We start from the raw sequence: 25,211 nt of genomic DNA on the forward strand, positions 1-25,211 counted from the left end.
AAAGGGACAAAGATGTTAAGTAGAAAATGGTAAGTGAAAACACTGTGGTCTGAATCTGTAGCGGAAGCACCAGTATCAACTCATGATAAGTTTGTTTTCCCTCTTCTGGCAACTGAAGATTTCCAGAAACACATAGTAACGCTTACTCAACAGCAATAAAAATCCCTAGTGCTCAGAAGGTGGTCCCTAAAATAATTCCCCAATAAAAAGGACCAGAACTTTATGGAGAAATTACTAATGCTAAGTCTGGGACAAGAAATGTACAAGCTGGACAGCTATACTGATAGCAAGTAAGCTATCAAAGTCACTAGCTCTTGATATAAAGACTCAAGAGCTAGAATGAACAGTCTCCCAGGAACTAAAAATGGAATAAATTATGCATATTTAAGAAAAATAATTGCAATGGGCTGAAACATATCACATATGTTTAAATACATGAATTCAAAACAACACCAAAACAAACAAAAGTAAGTGGTCGCCACTGGGAGAGGCCAATGAACCAATTCATCACATTAAAAACTTGTAAGTGAAGGGAAAGCATGAAGTATTTATCTTGCCTTTCCTATGCAGACTGTATCACTAGTTAACCAAACAGCAGATGAGAAGTTTCTCTTTTAAAGAAGCATTACAATTAATAAATAAAAAAGGAATAATAGAGCATCATCATTTTGCAAGCCAAACGAATCAATGATGCAGACAATGATCACCCAACACTGCTATCATCACAAAAGGAAGGCAGAGACATCATGTGCCTCTCGAAGGAAGAACGTAACACCACTGAAGGTGCTACAGGCTACAGGTCCATTTACAGCTAAGACAAAGAACATCACCTTGTTCAGTCTAGAACGGAACCAGCAAAGCCTAGACTATGGGAAAATACGTAGCACAAACATCCTGGTTTGCTCATCAAATAAACTGCAAGATAAAAGAAGAGAGACGGGACTTCTCTGGTGGCGCAGTGGATAAGAATCTGCCTGCCAATGCAGGGAACGTGTGTCTGATCCCTGGCCCGGGAAGATTTCACACATGGAGCAGCTGAGTCAGTGCGCCACAACTACTGCGCCTGCACTCCAGAGCCCACGGGCTGCAACTACTGGAGGCAGAGCGCCTAAAGCCTGTGCTCCGCAACAGGAGAAGTCACTGCGATGAGAAGCTCATCTGCTGCACCAAAGAGTAGCCCCAGCTCGCCACAACTAGAGGAAGCCTGCACAAAAGCAACAGACACAGTGCAGCCAAAAAAAGAGACAGAGAGAGCGGGAGGAAGAAGACACAGATTAAAAGAGGTTTAGGAGACACAGACCAATCAAAACATGTGGACGATGTTTGAATCCTGACTTTACACAAACTGTAAGAACAAAATCAAAAACTTATTATGTATGATATGATCCAGCAACTTGACTTCTGGGTATATATCTTAAAAGATTGAAAGCAGTGCCTAAAAGAGATATTTATACATTCATGCTCACAGCAACATTAGTCAACAGAACCTAAAAGTAGCATCACTAACTCAATAGACATGAGTTTGAGCAAATTCTGGGAGAGAGTGAAGGACAAGGGAGCCTGGCGAGCTATAGTCCATGTGGTTACAAGAGTTGGACATGACTTAGCAACTGAACAACAACAAAAGGTGGAAATAAACCAAATGTCCAATAACGGATAAAAGGATAAGCAAAATGTGGTATACACATACTATGAAGTATTTTTCAGATTTAAAAAGAAAAGAAATTCTGCCACACAACATGGATGAGCCTTGAGAGTTTTATTCTCAGTGAAATAAGTCAATCGCAAAATCATATATGTGTGATTCCATGTATATGATGTATCCAGAGCAGTCATATTCACAGAAACAGAAAATAGAACGGTGGCTGCCGAGGGACTGGAATTGAGGAAAATGGAGAGTCGTAATTCAATGGGTACAGAGTTTTAGTTTTCAAGAGGAAGAAGTTTTAGTGACTGGTTATACAACAGTGTGAATATACTTAGCACTACTGAATTGTACATTTAAAAATGGTCAAGATGGTAAATTTTGTGTTTTGCATTTTACAACAATTAAAAATAAATCTAAAAAAAATCTATTATGTATAGATATGGATATAAAAACCTCAAGAAAATATTAGCAAGTCAAGTCAAGCAACACATAAAGAGAATTATATACCATGTCTAAGTAAGATTTATCTCAGGAATGCAAAGTAAGTTTAACATTCAAAAATTAATCAATCTAATATACTATATTAACCGAGTAAGTCACAAACCACACGATCATCTCGACAGATACAGAAAAAGCATTTGACAAAACTGAACACCCTGCTGTCATGAGACAACTCAGTAAACTAGTGAGAGGGAACCTTCTCAATTTGATAAAAAAGCATTAATGAAAAGTCTATGGCTAACATGATACTTAGTGGTAGAAAACAGGAAGCTGTCTTCTAGGGCCAGGAACAAGACAAGGATGTCTAGTTTCATCACTTCTACTTAACACTATACTGGAGCTTCTTGCCAGGGCACTTGGGCAAGATGAAGAGAAGATATGAAATGAGATGAAAAGAAAACCATACCTATACTGGAAAGGAAGAACTAAACTATATTTGCAAATGACACAATTTTATATAGAGAGAATCCTAAGGAATCTACTTTCACACATGCAAAAAATTGAGTTAACAAATGATTTCAGCAAGGCTGCAGGCTACATGGTCTATATACAAAACCAGTTTATTTCTATATTTAAGCAATGCATAGTCCTAAAACGAAATTAAGAAGTCCACTTACAGTATGACCAAAAATATTTAAAAACTTAAGAATATATTTAACAAAAAGTAGTACAAGATTTGCACATTGAAAACTACAAAACACTGCTGAAGAAAATCAATGAAAATGTAAATAAATGGAAAGATAACTTGTGTTCATGCTTTTGAACATGGATTATTATTAAATGGCAACACTCCGCAAAATAATCTATACATTTAATGCAATCCCTATCTTGCTTTTTTTGAAGAGAGGACAAACTGATTCTAATGCTCATATGGAAACGTAAGGGACCTAGAACAGCCAAAACAGTCTTGAAAAAAACAAAGCTGCAAGACACAGATTTCCTGACTTCAAAGTTTATTATAAATTTTTAGTATTCAAGACAGTGTGGTATTAACATAAGAACAGACAAAAATCAATGGACTACAACTGAAACTCCAGAAATAAACACTTGTATTTGTGGTCAACTGATTTTTCACAAGGGACCCAGAAACAATTCGTGAGGAAAGAATAGTTTTTTCAACAAATGGGGCTGAGACAACTGGAGGTCCATACAGAAAAGAACCAAGTTAGAACGCTACCTCAAACCGTATGTAAATATTAACTCAAAATATATCAGACACCTAAATGTGAGACCTAAACTATAAAACTCTTGGAAGAAAAGGGAAGAATAAAAATCTTCGTGACTTTAAATTAGGCTGTGATTTCTTAGCTATGACACCAAAAGTATATGTGATTAAAAAGAAGATAAACAAAACTAGACTTAATCAAAATTTAAGAAATTTGTGCTTCAAATTAATCAAGAAAGTGAAAGAACAGTATAATACACTTGCAAATCACAGATCTATAAGAGACTTTATTTAGAAAATAGAAAGAACTCAACAATTGAATGATAAAAACAAAACCCAAATTGCAGAACAGGCAAAAGACTTGGATAGTTCTTGAACAAAGATACACAGATAAATGACCACATGAATAATTACTTATTACAGAAATGCAAATCAAAACCACAATAAGATACCACTTTATATTTAGCAGGATGGCTGAAATTAAAAGAAGATAATGACAAGCAATGACAATGATGTGGAGAAAATGGAACGCTCACATACTGCCAGGGGACTGCAAAATGGTATATCTGCTTTGAACGCTTCCTCACATGACCCAGCAATTTCACTCCTGAGTATATACCCAAGAGAAATGAAAACATTTCCACACAAAAACATATATACAAATGCTTATGGTATCATTATTCACAATAGTCAAAAAGTGAAAACAATCCAGAATATGTATCTATTCAGTGAAAAAGGAATGAAGTACTGATTATACTACAGAATGTATATCCTTTTAATATTAAGCTAATTAAAAGAAGCCAATTATAAAAGATCAAATTATATGACTCCATTCACATGAATGGTCCAGAATAGGCAAACCTAAGAAGATAGAAAGTACATCAATAGTTGCCTAGGACTAGGTTGGGGAAGGCTGGGGAAGATACTAGGAAAAATGGGTAGAGGGTACCTTTTTTGGAGTGATGAAAATGTGCTAAAACTAGACAGCAATGATGGTTGCCAAACACTATGATATACTAAAAAAACAATGAACTGCACATTTGTTATAAAGGTTAATTTTATGGTACGTGAACTATATAAAGCTATTCTAAGATGTGAGAAGACATGATTAATATGAAACAACTGGAAGTCTGAATACTGGCTATTGCTAATATTAGGAGAATTATTGTTAATTGTAATTTGGTGTGATAGTGGTATTACGGTTTTGTTTAGAAGGAAAAACACTCCTTATCTTTTAGAGAAACATACTGAAATACGTATAGACAAAATGATATGGTGTCCAGGGTTTGCTTCAAATATGAGGAGAGTCAGTTCAGTTCAGTTGCTCAGTCATGTCTGACTCTTTGCGACCCCATGAATCACAGCAGGCCAGGCCTCCCTGTCCATCACCAACTCCCACAGTTTATTCAAACTCATGTCGAGCTGGTGATGCCATCCAGCCATCTCATCCTGTCAAGGAGAGTAGGCAGCCACATAAAAGAAACATGATGGCCAGTGCCAGGGCTGAGTATGCAACACAGTATTCAATACATTACATTGTCCATTTTTGTGTATGTTTGAAATTTTCTATAATTAAATGCTAATAATATAGCAGGCATTTATTAGACCACGTAGGTCAGCTCACTTGAGTAACCTTAATGCCGCCAACAATGCAAACATTCCACAATGGCTTAATATAAAAAATAATCTTAATATTAACTTTAAAATTCCATGATTCTTCTTTTGATTCTTGAAACATAATTCAGAGTCATTATAGAATACAGTAAGTTAATACCTTAATTTCTAAGATTTTTGATGAACATTGGGGTGCATGTGTCTCTTTCAGATCTGGTTTCCTCGGTGTGTATGCCCAGAAGTGGGATTGCTGGGTCATATGGCAGTTCTATTTCCAGTTTTTTAAGAAATCTCCACACTGTTCTCCATAGTGGAATTTCTAAGATTTTTACTGTTGCAATTTAAGTTCTTATGCAAAAAAGAGAGGCAATTTCCCCACAGCTGCTTCACAGAAAGCAGGTCTATCAAGATTCTCCAGTCTAGGGACACTATCGTTCTCAGCATTCCATTTGACTAAGTAACACAGGATAAGTTGCTCCCCTGTACCTGTTGAAGCAGTCAAGAACTAGCAAGTGAGGGTAGTGTCGGCAAACATTTTCTGTAAAAGACCAGATAGCAAACATTTTTGGTTTTGCAATCACATGGTGGCCTGCTGCACCTTTCCAGCTCTGCTACTGTAATGTGAAAGCAGTCATAGATAACATGTAAATACATAGCTGTGGCTGTTTCCAATAAAACTTTATTTATAAACACAAGTGGCAGGCCAGATTTGGCTCATGGACAGTATCTGCCAATCCCTATGCTAGGGTTATTAACTCCTGGAAGAGAATTAAAAAGAGAAAAGTACAGTTTGGAACATACACTGATAACAAAAAACCATGGCGTTGAGAATATACACTTACACACGAGGTATGTAGTACTTACAGGAGTCTGGATCATCATGGCTCGCTGATCTCTCATTGTTCTCACAATATCTAGTGGATAAACTGGCTGATTGCATTCAATGAGACACATGGCTGTTTCCATAGTAATAAGAACCCCAGTTCTTCCAATCCCAGCACTAAAAAGGACAAATATGGGGCAAAGTCTTACTGATACTGTTCTACTAAACTTCTTATGCCTTTTGTGCAGAAACTTATAGAACTGAATCATACTACAGTAGAAGAACAACTTGATTTTAATATTTTATATTAACAAAAGTGACAAGGCAATTGGAAACTACTTTGAAAACAACAAAAAAATTTCACTTAATACAGATTAAATGGTTTGTAACCATCCCTCCCCCACTGTTAGTTGCAAATATACAATTTTAAAAGCGTTACATTTCAGTTTATAAAATCTGAACAAGGTATAGAAGATTAGTGACATAACAGCTTTAAAATGCAAAGTAAGAGAATTACAATAATAAATCATTAACAAAAGCAAAAAAGATAACTAAAACACTCAAAAAAATAGCTTTTAAAGCCAAATTTAATTTTCATTGAACTATACCACTGAGGTAGTTAAGAACCACCTTGGGGAGCATTCTGTAGCTGTTGAGAACTAAGGATACGCAACAGCCAAATGTGCCACCATTCCTGTCACTGCCTCTCAAATACCTGGTCTACAATCTGTTTTGATGGATGTGAAAGTCTGCTCTTAAAAAGTGCTGGAAAGTATAAGGATAAAGAGATACCTTAATACATCCTCTGAATCAAATCACTTAATAACAGAAGTAACAAGAAGAAGGAGAAAATAATTCCTGGCTCCTAATCTCTGGGTCTGTGGCAGTGAGGCTGGAGTCACTGATTTCAGTCCCTTGAGGGCAGATGGGCGCCTGAATCTGAAAGGAAGGAGGGTGTCCGCTACTGCTCACTTGGAGCTCCTGGAAGTGGCACATCCTGAGGTAGTATTGGGTGGAGTCATCACCAACTCGATGGACATGAGTTTGGGTAAGCTCCGGGAGTTGGTGATGGACAGGGAAGCCTTGTGTGCTGCAGCCCATGGGGTTGGAAAGAGTCGGACATGACTGGGCAACTGAACTGAACTGAACTGACTCCAAGGAGGTGAAATGCCAATCAAAGAAGGTCTTAGGAGGAGCCAGGATGGAGTACCTTGCTGAAGGGGGAAATCCAAACCTTAGGATGCAATCTAATTCTCACAATATTGTTATTTCATCGAATCTGTAATACCATTAATTTTAAGACATTAATTTTAAGACATTTCAGAGATGTTTGACTATGAAAAAGACAAACTTCTAAGAACTAGTATTATTTTTACTTTTAAATGGTAATAAAGTTTCTGCCAATTGTATGTTAAGTCATACTCTTTGCTTTCTACCTTCAGAACACAGCTTTGAGTTCTAATTACCAGAGTGACAATCACAACTTAAGGGCAAAATATAGTACGTATTCCCTTTTAAAAATGACCTATTTAGTCAGTTAGTCACCCAGTAGTGTCCAACTCTTTACAACTCCAGGGGGGTCAGAGCCTGCCAGGCTCCTCTCTCCATGGTGATTCCTAGAGAGGAATACTGCACTGGTTGCCATTCCCTTCTGGGCTTCACTGCTGGCTCAGACAGAACCTAGTCAGTTACTCAACCATAAAAGACAGAAAATAAAATACCTGCAATGAACAACTATAGGTTCTTCCTTGCCAGCCCTCTTATTTCGTACATGGCAAACAAAATCCAGAAAGTCACTTGAATCGTCAGGGACTCCATGGTCAGGCCAGGCTATATACTGGATCTGAGTGAGTGGACGACTCTCATTTTTCTACATATAAATGAAAGATAATGCAACTGACTTAGAAATAATTCTTAAAATATATGTAAACATTCATGTCATTTTAATTTTAGAAGCAAAAGAAACTACTTTCATTATGCCCCAAAAGTAATGTATAGATTCAATAAAACTCAAAAGTTTAAGGAAAAGGGAAGAAACTGCTTTATAGAAACAGCTGTATCCATTTAAGTATCAGTCACCTGGATTATCACTCTTCTTGTAACTAAATTTCTATATTTGTATTTTTAGGATGATAATCAAGTAAACCGACAAAAACAGATTAAGATTCCAGAGAAAAGTTTAAAACAAAATTAAAGAACTGTTAGGTGAGCAAAAAAGGTTAAAAAAATTTTTTTTTATGAACAAAGTTGGGCTAATCCTGATAAGCACAAATGAAATGATGGACATCAAGAAATTAAAATCTCAGAGTAAATGCAGGTTAAAAACTGGAGACCATAAAACACAAAATCAAACCAGGATTTAATTCTTCTTTGGGAACCAACTTCTCCATTGGTATAATGGAGAAAGTAAGGTATTGAATGTATACATCTTAGTTCAAATCTCAATTTCCCCAGTTAAGACAGTATTTCATGGTCTCATTTTCTTCAAATGAAAAATGAAACAAAATCTACACCTAAATGGGACAGTCTAACGTTAAACGGATTCGTTGCAAGGACCTGCAAATCACGCAATCACAGCTGTTTGGAATCATATACTCATAGTCAGATTCCAACACTGTGAAATCTGGTTACTGTCATTTACATTGGGTGAACTTCCAAAGAACATGAAAGTAAAGGTACTGAAGAAACAAGAATTCCCAGAGATACCTCAGTTCAATCTGGTAACTAATGTTAGATGGTTGAAGGCATCTAACAGCAGAGACATTACTTTGCCGACAAAGGTCCGTCTAATCAAGGTTATGGTTTTTCCAGTGGTCATGTATGGATGTGAGAGTTGGACTGTGAAGAAAGCTGAGTGTCGAAAAACTGATGCTTTTGAACTATGGTGTTGGAGAAGACTCTTGAGAGTCTCTTGGACTGCAAGGAGATCCAACCAGTCCATCCTAAAGGAGATAAGTCCTGGGTGTTCATTGGAAGGACTGATGCTGAAGCTGACACTCCAATACTTTGGCCACCTCATGCGAAGAGTTGACTCATTGGAAAAGACCCTGATGCTGGGAGGGATTGGGGGCAGGAGGAGAAGGGGACGACAGAGGATGAGATGGCTGGATGGCATCACCGACTCGATGCACATGGGTTTGAGTAAACTCCGGGAGTTGGTGATGGACAGGGAGGCCTGGTGTGCTGTGATTCATGGGGTCGCAAAGAGTCGGAGACGACTGAGCGACTGAACTGAACTGAACTGAACTGAATATACAATACTTTTGACTATTATTGTTAACAAAAGAACTTAATGGTACCAGTAATCTACAAGAATCATATTTTATTAAGTTTGGGGGTAGTGTTTACCTGTTTGTCCATCTATTCATCTATGTACGTATGTATTTATGGCAGCAAATTAATTTTCCCAATTATATTTGGCTCAAACCTTAGAAACCAATTTGTGTCACAGCATAGTTCTGAGGTACTCAGGACTGCAAAGAAAAGCCACTATAACATATAAAACTGCTACGGATAATCCATAGGTGGAGAACAACGGGATATACATATTACCTGATGTGACCACTGCCCATACACAGGCTCATCTTTCATGTCTATTTAGGAAAATGAAAAAAACAGCTTCTTGGCCTGCTTTGTTATATACGACCGTGAGTTACATACCACACAGGCCCAAACCCCAAACCCACTCTGATAGTGTCTCTACCCCGTAAGGCTGGAAACTGTCTTCTTGTCACTTCAGCGTTAACTCAGTGCCAGATGCCTGTAGTATAATTAGCACCACTTCCAGCTCCTTTCCTTTCTGCTCAGCAAGGTCCCATCTCACTGGATTCTCCCTGTCACTCTCAGGGAGGGGGTGTGTTAGGAGCGGTGTGTGAGTGGGGTTAGGGGGGATGTGGTCTCATCTCCGAGGGCTTCACCGTGGATGCCTGTGATGTTGGCTCTTCTCCAGCAATCACTCCTTTCTTCCTACAGCCCCTTTGCCCCAAGATGGCTGGTGTAGGCGCTGGCAGTCTGATAAGACAAGCAGATTCTGCCTCCACATACATCTTCCAGTTGGGTTACTGAGCTGGCATTTATTCATCAGTTTGCACTTCTGGCTTTAATCTGGAAGCCAAATGGAGGGACTCAGGGAGCAGGTAAGGAAAACTAACACTCTTAAGAGCTGTAATCACACCCACTCCAGTATCCTTGTCTGGGAAATCCCATGGACAGAGGAGCCTGGCAGGCTACAGTCCATGGGGTCACAGAAGAGTTGAACATGACTTACTGACTAAACAACAGCAGCAATCTGTCTGATGTTACAGTGTCCTGCCTACAATCTTTCCCTCTTAAATAATGAGGAGATGGTGAAATTGGTCTTCTCCACTCATTTCATGTTCAGTCACTCAATTGTGTCCAACTCTTTGTGACCCCATGAACTGTAGCACGACAGGTCTCCCCATCCTTCACTAAGTCCCGGGTCTTGCTCAAACTCATGTCCATTGATTCAGTGATCCATCCAATGATCTAGTTCTCTGTCGTCCCCTTCTCCCCCTGCCTTCAATCGTTCTCAGCATCAGGGTTTTTTCCAATGAGTTGGCTCTTTGTATCAGGTGACCAAAGTATTGGAGCTTCAGCTTCAGCATCAATCCTTCCAACGAATATTCAGGATGGATTTCCTTTAGGATTGACTGGTTGGATCTCCTTGCTGTTCAAGGGACTCTCAAGAGTCTTCTCCAACACCACAGTTCAAAAGCATCAAGTCTTTGGCCCTCAGGATTCTTTATGGTCCAACTCTCACATCCATACATGACTATTGGAAAAATCATAACTTTGACTATACAGACCTTTGTTGGCTAAGTAATGTCTCAGCTTTTTAATATGCTGTTTAGGTTTGTCACAGGTTTTCTTCCAAGGAGTAAGCATCTTTTAATTTTGTGGCTGCAATCACCATCTGCAGTGATTTTGGAGCCCAAGAAAAGTCTGCCACTGTTTCCACCGTTTCCCCATCTATCTGCCATGAAGTGGTGGGACCAGATGCCATGATCTTAGTTTTTTGAATGTTGAGTTTTAAGCCAGCTTTTTCACTCTCCTCTCTCACCTTCATCAAGAGGCTCTATAGTTCCTCTTCACGTTCTGCCATAAGGGTGGTGTCATCTGTGTCATCTGCATATCTGAGGTTACTGATATTTCTCTTGGCAATCTTGATTTCAGCTTGTGCTTCATTTAGCCTGGCATTTCACATGAGGTACTCTGCATATAAGTTAAATAAGCAGGGAGACAATTCATAGCATTGACGTACTCCTTTTCCAATTTTGAACCAGTCCGTTGTTCCACGTTTGGTCTTAACTATTGCTTCTTGACCTGCATACAGGTTTCTCAAGAGGCAGGTAAGGTGGTCTGGTATTCCCATCTCTTGAAGAACTTCCACAGTCTGTTGTGATCCACACAGTCAAAGGTTTTAGGATAGTCAATGAAGCAGAAGTAGATGTTCTTCTGGAATTCTTTTTATAAATAATTAAAAAGCAAAAAAATTGCTTTTTACACGACCCAACAGATGTTGGCAATTTGATCTCTGGTTCCTCTGCCTTTTCTAAATCCAACTTGAACATCTGGCAGTTCTCAGTTCACATACTGCTAAAGCTAGCTTGGAGAATTTTGAGCATTACTTTGCTAACATGTGAAATGAGTTCAACTGTGTGGCACTATGAACCTTCTTTGGCATTGCCCTTCTTTAGAACTAGGATGAAAACTGACCTTTTCCAGTCCTATGACCACTGCTGAGTTTTCTAAATTTGCTGGCATACTGAGTGCAGCACTTTAACAGCATTATCTTTTAGGATTTGAAACAGCTCAGCTGGAATTCCATCACCACCATTAGCTTTGTTCATAGTGATGCTTCCTAATGCCCACTTGATTTCACATTCCAAGATGTCTGGCTCTAGGTGAGTGATCACACCATCGTGGTTATCTGGGTCATTAAGGTCTTTTTTGTATAGTTCTTCTGTTTATTCTTGTCACCTCTTCTTATCTTCTGCTTCTGTTAGGTCCATACCGTTTCTGTCCTGTATTGTGCCCATCTTTGTATGAAATGTTCCCCTGGTATCTATAATTTTCTTAAAGTGATCTCTACTCTTTCCCATTCTATTGTTTTCCTCTATTTCTAGGCATTGTTCACTTAGGAAAACTTTCTCATCTCTCCTTAGCATTCTTTGGAACTCTGCATTCAAATGAGTATATCTTTCCTTTCCTCCTTTGCCTTTCAGGTCTCCTCTTTTCTCAGCTATCTGTGAGGCCTCCTCAGAGACCCACTTTGCCTTTTTGCATTTCTTCTTCTTGGGGATGGTTTGGATCACCACCTCCTGTACAATGTGACAAACCTCGGTCCACAGTTCTTCAGTAAATCTGTAAGATCTAGTCCCTTGAATATATTTGTCACTTCCACTGTATAATCATAAGGGATTTGATTTAGGTCATACTTGAATGGTCCAGTCGTTTCCCTACTTTCTTCAATTTAAGTCTGAAATTTGCAAGAAGGTGTTCACGATCTGAGCCACAGTGAGCTTCCAGTCTTGTTTTTGCTGACTGTATACAGCTTCTCCATCTTTGACTGCAAAGAATATAATCAATATGATTCTGGTATTGACCATCTGGTGATCTCTTGTGTTGTTGGGAAGAGGGTGTTTGCTATGACCAGTGCATTCCCTTGGCAAAACTCTGTTAGCATTTTCCCTGGTACATCTTTTACTCCAAAGCCAAACTTGCCTGTTACTCAAGGTATCTCTTGACTTCCTAGTTTTGCGGTCCAATCCCCTATGATGAAAAGACATCTTTTTTTTTTGGTGTTAGTTTTACAAGGTCTTGTAAATCTTCGTAGAACCATTCTACCTCAGCTTCCTGGCATTAGTGGTTGGGGCACAGACTGGGATTACTGTGATGCTTTGCCAAAATGAATGGTTTGCCCTGGAAATGAACAGAGATCATTCTGTCGCTTTCAAGACCGCACCCAAGTACTGCATTTTGGACTCTTGTTGACTATGAGAGCGACTCCATTTCTTCTAAGGGATTCTTCCCCCATGGTATAATGGTCATCTAAATTTAATTCATCCATTCTGGTCCATTTTAGTTCACTGATTCCTAAGATGTCAGTGTTCACTCTTGTCATCTCTAGTTTGACCACTTTGTCCATTTTCAATTTATCTTGATTCATGGACCTAACATTCCAGCTTTCCATGCAGTATTGTTCTTTATAGCATCGGACTTTACCTTCACCACCAGACACATCCACAACTGGGTGTTTTTATCACTTTGGCTCAGCCTCTTCATTCCTTCTGAAGCTATTTCTCCACTCTTCTCTAGTAGCATATTGGGCACCTACTGACCTGGCAAGTTCATCTTTCAGTGTCATACCTTTTTGCCTTTTCATACTGTTCACGGAGTTCTCAAGGCAAGAATGCTCATTAAAAAGGGGAATAATCTAACAGCTGTCCATTGTTATTTCCATTTCCATTTCCATTGGAGATGTACTCTAATACCTTACTGATATTACTTGGAGGAAGAAATGTATAATCAACACCCTGGTATGATTTTTATGAATTGGGAAAATATTAATAGTAATAAGTATTATTTACTCAATTATTTTTTCACTCATCATTCATACTTAGCTACAGAAATTGGAAATATTACAGTAAGAGAACCTATTTCATAAGATCCCAGCATATCCTAATGAAGCAAATAGTTGAACAATTTTTTGTATTTCCTGATAACTAGGATTCAAGATTAAAAACATTTTCATCTTTCAAAGCCTTTACCTTGAACATAACAGCTCTAACCAGTAGGCCCCCCCGCTTCCATACCTCCTGGTTGAAAAGTGTCATCTTCCTGAAGACATATGCCGTGTTCCCCTCTTCTGAGTGGCAGGTGACTTGGTAGCAGCCGTAGGATGAACTTCCTGTGGGTTCTGGCCAATATTGGTGACACTTAACCTGGTGTCAATAAATTGTAGAAACAGACATAATTTAGGTCCTCCAATTTTTTAAATATTTTAAGAACTTTCAAGCTTAAAGAAATGTGACAAAAATAATTTAATGAATTCCCATATACCCTTCAAATGCACTCATCTCACACACTAGTAAAGTAATGCTCAAAATTCTCCAAGCCAGGCTTCAACAATACATGAACCGTGAACTTCCAGATGTTCAAGCTGGATTTAGAAAAGGCAGAAGAACCAGAGATCAAATTGCCAACATTTGTTGGATCATCAAAAAAGCAAGGGAGTTCCAAAAAAACATCTATTTCTGCTTTATTGACTATACCAAAGCCGTTGACTGTGTGGATCACAATAAACTGGAAAATTCTGAAAGAGATGGGAATACCAGACCACCTGACCTGCCTCTTGAGAAATCTGTAGGCAGGTCAGGAAGCAATAGTTAGAACTGAACATGGAACAACAGACTGGTTCCAAATAGGAAAAGGAGTACGTCAAGGCTGTATATGGTCACCCTGCTTATTTAACTTATATGCAGAGTACATCATGAGAAACGCTGGGCTGGAGGAAGCACAAGCTGGAATCAAGACTGCCAGGAGAAATATCAATAACCTCAGATATGCAGACAACACCACCCTTATGGCAGAAAGTGAAGAGGAACTAAAGAGCCTCTTGATGAAAGTGAAAGAGGAGAGTGAAAAAGTTGGCTTAAAGCTCAACATTCAGAAAACTAAGATCATGGCACCTGGTCCCATCACTTCATGGCAAATAGATGGGGAAACAGTGGAAACAGTGGCTGACTTTATTCTTCTGGGCTCCAAAATCACTGCAAATGGTGATTGCAGTCATGAAATTAAAAGACGCTTACTCCTTGGAAGGAAAGTTATGACCAACCTAGACAGCATATTAAAAAGCAGAGACATTACTTTGCCATCAAAGGTCCATCTAGTCAAGGCTATGGTTTTTTCAGTAGTCATGTATGGATGTAAGAGTTGGACTATAAAAAAAGCTTAGCACTGAAGAATTGATGCTTTTGAACTGCGGTGTTGGAGAAGACTCTTGAGAGTCCCTTGGACTTCAAGGAGATCCAACCTGTCAATCCTAAAGAAAATCAGTCCCGAATATTCATTGGAAGGACTGATGTTGAAGCCGAAACTCCAATACTTTGTCCACCTAATGCAAAGAGCTGACTCATTTGAAAAGACCCTGATGCTGGGAAAGATTGAAGGTGGGAGGAGAAGGGAATGACAGAGGATGAGATGGTTGGATGGCATCACTGACTCAATGGACATGAGTTTGAGTAATCTCCGCAAGTTGGTGATGGACAGGGAGGCCTGGCGTGCTGCAGTCTATGGGGTCACAAAAAGTCAGACATGTCTGAGCGACTGAACTGAACTGAACATATACCCTTCACAGAGATCTGCCAACAAGCAACATTTTTTTTTGTCATTTCTTCTCTTTGTAATGAGAGTCTGTTGGATATATTTCGAAACTGCAAATATAACTGCAAATATCTTGTTTACAACAAGCGTCCACCCAGTGTTTTATCATTCATCATTAATTCTTGCCTGAACTAATTATTACTATGAGGGTGGCAAAATGGTATACTAATCTTGATATTTCTTAGATTTAATAGTAAGAAAGACTCTTCAACTAAAATGGGAAATGCAATCCATTTACTTTCATAAATTAGGATTAAAAAAAAAGATTTAATGACATACAATTCTGTTACATTCTATTCAGCTATTTAAAACACACTACTCTATCATCTATCTATCATTTTTAGAATATCCACAGAGCTGTGTAACCACCACCACAGTCACTTTTAGAATACATTCATCATTCCCAGAGGAAGACCACATCCGTTAGTGACGACCATGCAGCTCCTCTCACCCGCCCTTCTCTCTCCACCCCAGACCTGGGCAACCACTGCTCTGCTTTCTGTCCCCTGTGGCCTACCTTGGACGCCACATATAACTGAGTCATAAAATACGTTGTGTTTGGTGACTAGCTTCGTTTACTTAGAATAATGTTTTCTTAGGTTTACCCATGTTGCAGCATGCATCATTTTTTCATACCTTCTTATTGCCAAATAATATTCAACTGTATGACTACACTATATTTTATCTGGTACATCTCGCTTCTTTCTCCCTATGGCCTACTAAGAACAATGCTGCTGAGAGTATCTGTGCACCAGTTTTTGTGTGGACATGTATTAATTCTCTTGGGTATTTCTATGAGTGAAACTGCTGAGCTGCAGTCACACTGTGTTTAGCCTCTTGAAGAACTGATATGGTGTCTTCAAGATAGTTGAAGTGAAGTGAAGTCGCTCAAGTCGTGTCTGACTCTTTGCGACCCTGTGGACTGTAGCCTACCAGGATCCTCTGTCCATGGGATTTTCCAAGCAAGAGTACTGGAGTGGGTTGCCATTTCACCAAATCCATTAGCAAGACAGTAGGTTTCACTGTCTCCACATCATTACCAACACTGATTATTTTCTGTCGTATTTACTTTAGCTATCCAACTAGCTATGAAGTAGTATCTCATTGTAGCTTTCGTTTGCATTTCCTTGGCGAGCAATGATGCTGAGTATCTTTTCATGATCTTATTGGTCATTTGAATGTCTTCTTTGGAGAATCATCTATTCAGATCCTTTGGCCATTTTTAAATGGGATATTGTTATCTTATGGCTAAGTTGTATGAATTCTTCACACATTGTAAATACAAATCACTTATTCAAATATATATTAGTCCATTTAAATAATAATAATAATGGCTAACATCATATTTCTTTTAACACATTATGTGTTAGTTGTAGTTTTAAGCCATGAACCATGATGATTAAAAGCCATTTAACCATGGTGATTTTAATCATGACACCATAAGAAAGGAAGTTTAAAGGTTACAAAAGAGATTAAATCAATATGAATATTTTAACTATAGATGTAATGTAATTTGAAAAATGTCTGAGCAATGTGTAAGATTCAAGTATGACTTACTCTGCCACGTTCAACCTGTGTGGTCAACATCACAACCATGGAGGAGCCTTGTTCCCAAGTCATCTGCCAAAAATCTGTACAAGTGTGTGGTAATGGCCCTTGACAAGCAATGTACTGATTTATAATTCTAGAAGAAGGAATTTCCATCTAAAAAGAAAAAGACACAAAACCCAAATTGTTTTGCATTATTACTTTTTCCTAGGATCAAATATAGGAAAATCATCTACTAAATGATAACTGAATGCAATTAATCTCAATAAATTGCAAAGTCAGTAATACAAATCTCTATCAACTATTTTATTTGAAGAAGAAGTTTCTTGGCAATGTGCAGTAGCTATATATATTTATCTTTCAATTAGTGGAAACAGAAATTTAAATATTTTCCAAAGCACTCTTATGGAATTAAAAGCATCTATACAGAGAATCCTGTTTCACAGGCAGAGACTTGGTATAGAAATAAAGAATATTTCTCTCTACACAGGAAACAAACTACTATATATAAAAATAAACAACAAGGTTCTACTATAAAGCACAGGGAATATATTTGATATCTTATAAGTTATAATGGAAAAGAAAAAAAAAAGTCTCTAAACAGCTTATTAGTAAATTTTATGAGGAGCAAAAATTCTGCCATTTGCTTTAGTTTAGATTTTTCATATTATATATGTGCTTATATATTATGTAATATGCATATAATTATATATAATATATATATAGCATGAAAAGATTGGCAAGTATTTTAAATTCATTATTTTCAGAAGTAAGACTGTAACTATTTGGGGAAGATAAACTATCATCCTATTATATTTTAAACACTGAATTCAAAAGGTGCGTGTGTTTACTTCTGGGCTTCCCAGGTGGCTCAGCTGGTAAAGAATCCACCTCCAATGTGGGAGACCTGGGTTCGATCCCTGGGTTGGGAAGATCCCTGGAGAAGGGAACGGCTACCCACTCCAGTCTTCAGGCCCGGAAAGTTTCATGGACTGTATATAATCCATGGGGTCACAAAGAGTCAGACACGACTGAGCGACTTTAACTTTGACCTCACTCACCATACTATTGTAACACTGTGAACAACAACAAGCACTTAAATGAATAATGTACTCAACTTTATTCACATAAAGGAAAGTAAAAATCAAACTGTAAGAAATTACCATTTTTTACCTATTAGATTGAAATATCAGAAATTTGATAACACCATATACACATATGTAGCCTTTATCTGAAACCACGGGTTCAAATATGCATTGGAGTTCAGAATTTGGGGGATTTTTGAAAGGTTCTTCAGTGCACACACTATGTAATGTAATAAGTAATGTTTCCTGCAGGCTATAGGTCATTACTCTGTAATCAGTCACTATCAAAAAGTCTACAAATAATAAATGCTGGAGAGGGTGTAGAGAAAAGGGAACCGTCTTGCATGGTTGGTGGAAATGTAAATTGATACAGCCACTATGGAAGATGGTATGGAGATTTCTTAAAATTCTAGGAATAAAACCACCATGTGACCCAGCAATCCCACTCCTAGGCATACACCCTAAGGAAACCAAAACTGAAAAAGCCACATGTACCCCAACATTCACTGCAGCACTATTTACAACAGTTAGAACATGGACGCAACCTAGATGTCCATCAACAGATGAAAGGACAAAGAAGCTGCGGTACGTATATACAATGGAATATTACTCAGCCATAAAAAGGAACACATTCAAGTCAGTTCTAATGAGGTGGATGAAGCTACAGTCTATTATACAGAGTGAAAATAAGTCAGAGAGAGAAAGATAAACATCGTATACTAACACATATACAGGGACTCTAGAAAGATGGTACCGATGAATTTATTTCTGAAGAAACAGACATAGAGAACAGACTACGGACACGGGGAGTGGGGTAGAGAGGGTGAGATGTATGGAGACAGAAACATGGAAACTTACATTACCACATGGAAAATAGATAGCCAATGGGAACTTGCTGTGTGACTCACAGAACTGAAACAGGGGCCCTGTGTCAGCCTAGAGGGGTGGGGTGGGGAGGGGGGTGGGAGGGAGGCTCAAGAGGGAAGGGACACAGGTATAATACGTACGGCTGATTCATGTTGAGGTGTGACAGAAAACAACAAAATTCTGTAAAGCAATTATCCTTCAATTAAGAAATAAATGAATTTTTTTTAAAAGTCCTCATCAGAGGTACAAAGTAAAGTTGATCCTCATTAATCATGGATTCTAGAATAAACCTCAAAGTTTAGATTGGCCCCTCTTATTCCAAACGACAAAGGTATAATTAAAAAAAAACAAACTTACATTTATATAATTTGCATTGATATAGTCTTCATTACCCTTTAAAATGACCCGTGTAGCATCATCTGAAAAAATTTAAAAGAAAGAATATTTTAATAAAGTTATGTTAAGAAGATTAAACTTAACACACTAAGAGAATAGATACTTACAAGGCGAAATATCTCTGTATCTATTTTTGGAAATGTTCTGAGGTAATTTGGCACAACACATTGTCATTCCAGGCTTCTTCCGATACAGTTGCTAAAAAAATAAAGTACAAGACAAGTTCAGAAAGCCATCAAGAGTTTTTATTTTTTTTAGACTTGATTCTATGCTATCAAGAAATGGGTTTTTACCTTGGAATACCTCATCTATACAATGATGTACCTTTGGTTAGTGAAGTATTAAACCAGGTTTGCAAAGCTGAATTCTGCAAGATTTCTAATATGAATTATAAACATTTTGAAAAACGGTAAAACATGAAAAAACAATTTTCCTTACAGAAAGAGTACCTGAAGTTTTAAATAGCAAATCTACAGGAAATATTTATTTCATTTATTTTATATTTGAAGGTACTCCTTTATTTATTTTTTAACATACATCCACTCTTTGTTAGATTTTTCTTCCCATTTAGGTAGCTTTCATTTAGAAGTGTTTAAAAGGAAAACTGATGTGCCCTAAATATTTTATAATCATTTATCTATAACATATATTATATATACATATAATAATATATAACATATATTATAGATATATAGATATAGAAACAGATATTAGTGATGCCTAACTACATTGACAAAAATTAGAGAAGGATTAAATATGACAAGGCCCAAAAACTATTCTTTAATTCAGGATTTTTAAGTCTATAATAGTCTATCTTCATCTGCAACCTTTAATAAAAACAGCTATTTAATTATAGAAAAAAATGTAGTTTGATGACATATACCTATAAAATCTCCTTATCTCCCTCTTTTAAACTGATATCTATTAGTGAAATCACAGCTAGTATTTGGGAAGTAATTTTTAAAACTTTACCTTTTACAGCTCTTTTTGCCAATATTTCTCAATAATATTAATACATTATAACTGATACTAGATTAGGCAGTTAAGAAGTTATGAAATTAATAAGAAAATATGGGCAAACACCTTTTCTATACCATGTTACTTACATCAAACTGTGTCAGTACTGTTCCAGTGATAAGGCCCTCAGCCAGCTGGATCATCGACTCTCTCAGGGAGTGGTCATCCTGATGGACGCTGTCGAGCGGGGCTTTCTCAGGAATGTACTGGAAGTCTGGCTCATTTTCTAGCTTTTCTTCCACTACATCATACACAGCTACAAAAACACAACCAATATGGAAACCTTAACGAATTGGCAAAAGGAATTTACCAGATATTATTTAACTTTGTGTCAGGAAAAAGTATTCACATACTGTTCACTCATCAGATCTGAGTCTGGAGTCACTGTATATGGGCCAAGAGTATTGTGGAGTTGAAAAAGTACCTCTGGAGAAAAGAAGGGTTCTTGGCCATTATTGCTGAAAATGTCTGCAATTTGCAGAGACAGTAAGAAAAAGAGGAATGTCAAGAAGGTCTGCTCTGAATAGATCTGTCCTTAATCTATGTAATCTTGGGCAACAGCACCAATAGAGACCTATCCACCACAAATGTAGACAGGAAGAGTTACACACAAACTGAACAGAATGCTAAACTAAATATGTGCTATTGTTGTTTCTCGACATATTTATCAAACAACTTAGAGGACTAGATTTTTTTTTTTTTTTACATTCTTTAATATATTTCTTTACTTGGCTGCACAAGTTTTAGCGGAGGCACTTGGGATCTAGTTCCCTGACCAGGGATGGAAACCAGGCCCTCTTCTGCCTTGGGAGTGTGGAGTTCCAACCACTGGACCACTGGGAAGTCCCAGGAAACCAAATTTCAAAGGAGAATTCTAGGCCAGAATTCATAGTCATGGGAGTAAGAGGAGCCAAACTCTAGGCTGTAACCCTTAGCCCACTCTCAGCCTGCCCTCCTCTTCTTTCCACCCTCAGCTCCACTCTGTAATGTAGAGGCCTATAAACATATCATGAACAACATCCCGGTCCACACAGAAGCTCAGTCTACACTCCTGTGGAAATTGCTTCTTATGATACCCTACTGGCCTATAACTTGTCACCAACCCTTGGGAGAAAGGACCTGGGAAAACTGGCCACAAAGACCCAGGAAGCGGACTCAGAGCTATTTGGTCAGAGAACTGAGAGCTGAAAAAAGTGGTATAGAAAGGAAGAGGAGGCCACAGGTGCTGGCTTGCATGCACCCTTGGTCCTGCAGAATCCTGACCCCCATGGGGGCAGCAGAGCTGAAAAAGAGCAGAACCTTCTAAAGGAGGGAGTCAAGCTCCTGCCTTTAAGAGGCTTTGCTCCTGCTCAGATATAAATGCATTTTTGAGAAGAACAGATTTCTGAAATGAAGAATGCAAAGACAAAAAGACATAAATGCATTTTGTCTAAGAAGAAATAAGATTTAAAGGGGAAAAGATCACAGTGATGGTTGACCAGGGCTCCCTGACCTATACAGGCCTCTGCTATGGGGGTGATGGCCAGTCCTGGTGTCTGAGTGATTCCCTGGGCCCAGCAAAGGGACCAAGTTTCCAGAGCCTTGAAGACAAGGGGTAACACCCCAAAATATGGACTCATTTTCCACTCTACCTTCATTGGCCGAGCAGCTGCCAAGAACAAAGGTCGCATCTCCCGATACCTGGCAAACAAATGCAGTATTGCCTCACGAATCGATTGCTTCTCTGAGGTGCCCACCAGTGTTTTTGGGGAGAAGCTTCGAGAACAAGTTGAGGAGCGGCTGTCCTTCTATGAGACTGGAGAGATTCCCCGAAAGAATCTGGATGTCATGAAGGAGGCAATGGTTCAGGCAGAGGAAGCAGCTGCTGAGATTACTAGGAAGCTCGAGAAACAGGAGAAGAAACACTTGAAGAAGGAAAAGAAAAGGCTGGCTGCAATTGCCCTGGCTTCAGAAAATAGCAGTGCCCTGGAGGAGTGTGAGGAGACAAGTGAAAGACCCAAAAAGAAGAAAAAGCAAAAGCCCCAGGAGGCTCTTCAGGAGAATGGAATGGAAGACCCATCTGTCTCTTTTTCCAAACCCAAAAAAAAGAAATCTTTTTCCAAGGAAGAGCTAGTTAGTAGTGATCTTGAAGAGACAGCCGGTACTGGAAGTCTTCCCAAGAGGAAGAAATCTTTTCCCAAAGAGGAAACAGTTACTGACCCTGATGAGTCAGAAAACAAGACGGTCCCCAAGAAAAAGCGGAAATTGTCCAAGGAGGAGCCACTCAGCAGTGGACCTGAAGAGGCTGCTGCCAGCAAGAGCAGTGGCTCCAAGAAAAAGAAAAAGCTCCGAAAGCTCTCCCAGGAAAGTTAGAATGGACATCTTCCTAGTGGGACATAACTTACAGAGGTATTCCCCATCCCATCCCCTAGAGCCCAATAAAAATAAAAACAAAAAAAAAAAAAGGGGGGGAAAAGACCAGGAAAAACAAGCTCGTATCTTCTGATATTTTTAACTAACTAATTGATTGCATCTGTGCTGGATCTTCATCGATTCATGTGGGCTCTCTCTGGTTGTGCTGCACAGGCACACACTCACTGCAGTGGCTTCTCCTGTTGCAGAACATGAGCTGTAAGCTCTCAGGCTCCAGAGCGCAGGCTCAGTGGCTGTGGCACATGGGCTTAGTAGCTCTGCAGCATGTGGAATCTTTTGGACCAGGATTCAACCCACAGCCCCTGCACTGGCAGGCAGATTCTTAACCACTGGACCACCAGGGAAGTCCTTTTCTGATATTTTTGACAAACATAATCTAAAATTTTGATTATACATTATTTTTTTTAAAAATGGACATGACACCCGCACTGAAAGTGAATCCTGGTCCAGACTTTGATGATAAAACAGTATTAGAAAGATCTTTGCCAAAAGAAGTAGGTACCAGGTGGGTTCCTCTCCTAGTTTAAAGTATAAATGGGGTAACTTGGAATTGCAAAATGACCATGCCTTTTCCATTATATAGACTTTTGTTCATATTCTCTCTCTGTACTAGTCATGAATTTGCAAGCAGGTAATGAATATCTTGGTGAATAAATGTCTTCAACCATAATATGATGTTAACTCACTTGTCTCACTGGATGGCTGTAAACATTAAATGAGAAGATATAAAAGAGCCAGGTCTATGGAAAGCATTTTAAAATTATTAGCTAATATGATTATTAAGTTCTCCAGGATCTATTATCAAGAGAAAATTGAAAAAAAAATCAGATTGAGAGACAACTCTTAGTATGAAAATTAAGTTGCTTTATGTGACAGAAAATGCCTAAAAATGAACCACCTAAATATCAGATCTAAATAAATGAGTTTCTTTAAAAGTCAAAAATGGTATGTTCTGTTGAAGTCTTCTAAATTTTCCTAGAAAGCTAATTCTAGACTGTGAATACAGGAAAAAAAAAACAAACTACAGGCATACCTTGTTCTATTGCATTTCTTAGATAACTACTTTTTTTTTTTTTTAACAAATTGAAGGTTTATGGCAATTCTGTGTTGAGCAAACCTATTGGTATCATTTTTCAAGCAACATTTGTTACTTTGTGTCTCATATATTTTAATTCTCCCAATAAATTTCAAACTTTTTGTTTTTATTATATATGTTATAGTGCTCTATGATCAATGATCTTTGATTTAGTATTTCAAAAAAGATTATGACTCCCTGAAGGTTCAGATGATGATAGCAATTTTTAACAGTAAAGTATTTTTAAATTAAGATATGTACATTACACACTTAACAGACTACAGTATAGTATAAGTGAAACTTTCATATGTACTGAGAGATAGAAAAAATACGTGACTTGCTTTACTGCAATGTTTTCTTTACTGTGATATTTTATTTATTTACTGTGATATTTATTGTGATGGTCTAGAACTGAAACTGCAGTATCTCCAAGGTCTGCCTGTAGAGAAGATAAAATGAAAATGTCTGTACCCAAGAGGCAAGATGGGTGTGTGGAGGAGTAGGTAGTTCTAATTACATTTTGCTCCTTATGGTATGTGGTCAGCAACTAACAATGTGACATTAACCAATAATTACTCTTCTGACTAAAACTATGATTAACAATAAGTAGTTCAGAACAAAATTAGAAGAATATATCTAATGCTAGACAGTACAGGCACTTAAGAATTTTTTCTTAAAAAAATTCATCAGGTCCAGGAGACTGATGAATGTTGAGGAAACTTGAAACTATGCCATTATGAACACAGGTTGAAGGACCTGGGATTGTTAAACTGGAAAAAAAAAAAAAAAAAAGGACAGCTTGTAGTAAAACTCACTGCAAAACACTGATGAGGGATTGAACTTATTCTGTATTACATTTATTCTGCATAGCACAAAGTGACAGAACTAGAAACACTGGGATTGAAGGAAGATGGACTTTTAGGTCAGTTAATAGTTTCACACTGTCCACACGGGGAATGAACTGCTTCAGGAGCCACTGAGCACTCCACGTGGCAGGACAGTCTTGAGGTTGCCATGGAAACTAAACTTTAGCTTGTTAATTTTCTACAGATGGAATAGCAAGTATATCTGAGTACCGAGGACTCCTTGAGCACCTTGGGGGCGAGAGAGGCAACTGCAGTCATGGTGGTCTGGAGAGAATTTCCTGAGGCTGATATCTCAGCAGAGACCTGAACGATGTGAGGGTATACGTTGTACAAACGTCAAGAGGAGTGCTTTAAGAAGACGGACCATCAAGCAGGCCAGCACAGAGAACAAGAGAGTGAGGAAGGCAGAGGGGCAGGCAAGGTGGCAGAGAATCCGCATTTGACCCTACATGTGAACACTCTTCTGGTGGCTCAGCGGTAAAGATCCACCTACCCATTCAGGAAACGGGTTCAATCCCTGGGCTGGGAAGATCCCCTGCAGAAGGAATATGGCAAACCACTCCAGTATTCTTGCCTAGAAAATCCCATGAACAGAGGAGCCTTCCAGGCTACAGTCCATGGAGTCAAAAAGAATTGGACGTGACTTACCAACTAAACAACAACCACTATGAATGGAAGCCACAGGTCAGTCTGATGTGACCGAGTTCTAAGAAACCCACTCTAGCTGCTGTGTCTAGTAATAAACATGAGGGAATTATTAAAAACATGCAGTAAATCACAGAGTAC

General features: G+C 38.4%; 2 protein-coding genes and 1 non-coding gene across 5 annotated transcripts in view; 2 read left to right on the forward strand and 1 right to left on the reverse strand.

The window, feature by feature from the left end:
• PTPN4 (protein tyrosine phosphatase non-receptor type 4) overlaps positions 1-25,211 on the reverse strand; it is a 190,364-nt gene that overhangs the window by 8,997 nt on the left and 156,156 nt on the right. For all 3 annotated transcript variants that reach the window (XM_043488068.1, XM_043488065.1, XM_043488066.1), the window contains exons 20-26: positions 20,162-20,328; positions 19,163-19,253; positions 19,017-19,078; positions 16,717-16,863; positions 13,587-13,715; positions 7,473-7,621; positions 5,793-5,928 (exon numbers count right to left, since the gene is read on the reverse strand). In XM_043488068.1, coding sequence (XP_043344003.1) covers positions 5,793-5,928; positions 7,473-7,621; positions 13,587-13,715; positions 16,717-16,863; positions 19,017-19,078; positions 19,163-19,253; positions 20,162-20,328 — 881 coding nt within the window. The remainder of the gene's footprint in view (positions 1-5,792; positions 5,929-7,472; positions 7,622-13,586; positions 13,716-16,716; positions 16,864-19,016; positions 19,079-19,162; positions 19,254-20,161; positions 20,329-25,211) is intronic.
• LOC122454087 lies at positions 21,532-21,617 on the forward strand. The gene has a single exon (XR_006273306.1). It is a non-coding gene; the product is annotated as a small nucleolar RNA SNORD86 (small nucleolar RNA).
• On the forward strand, positions 21,532-22,516 carry LOC122453825 (nucleolar protein 56-like). Its single transcript, XM_043488077.1, has one exon. It carries the CDS (start codon positions 21,900-21,902, stop codon positions 22,422-22,424), a length of 525 nt encoding a protein of 174 aa, XP_043344012.1. The 5' UTR covers positions 21,532-21,899; the 3' UTR covers positions 22,425-22,516.

Source organism: Cervus canadensis, chromosome 15 (assembly GCF_019320065.1).
Source record: "Cervus canadensis isolate Bull #8, Minnesota chromosome 15, ASM1932006v1, whole genome shotgun sequence".
Taxonomy (NCBI): domain Eukaryota; kingdom Metazoa; phylum Chordata; class Mammalia; order Artiodactyla; family Cervidae; genus Cervus; species Cervus canadensis.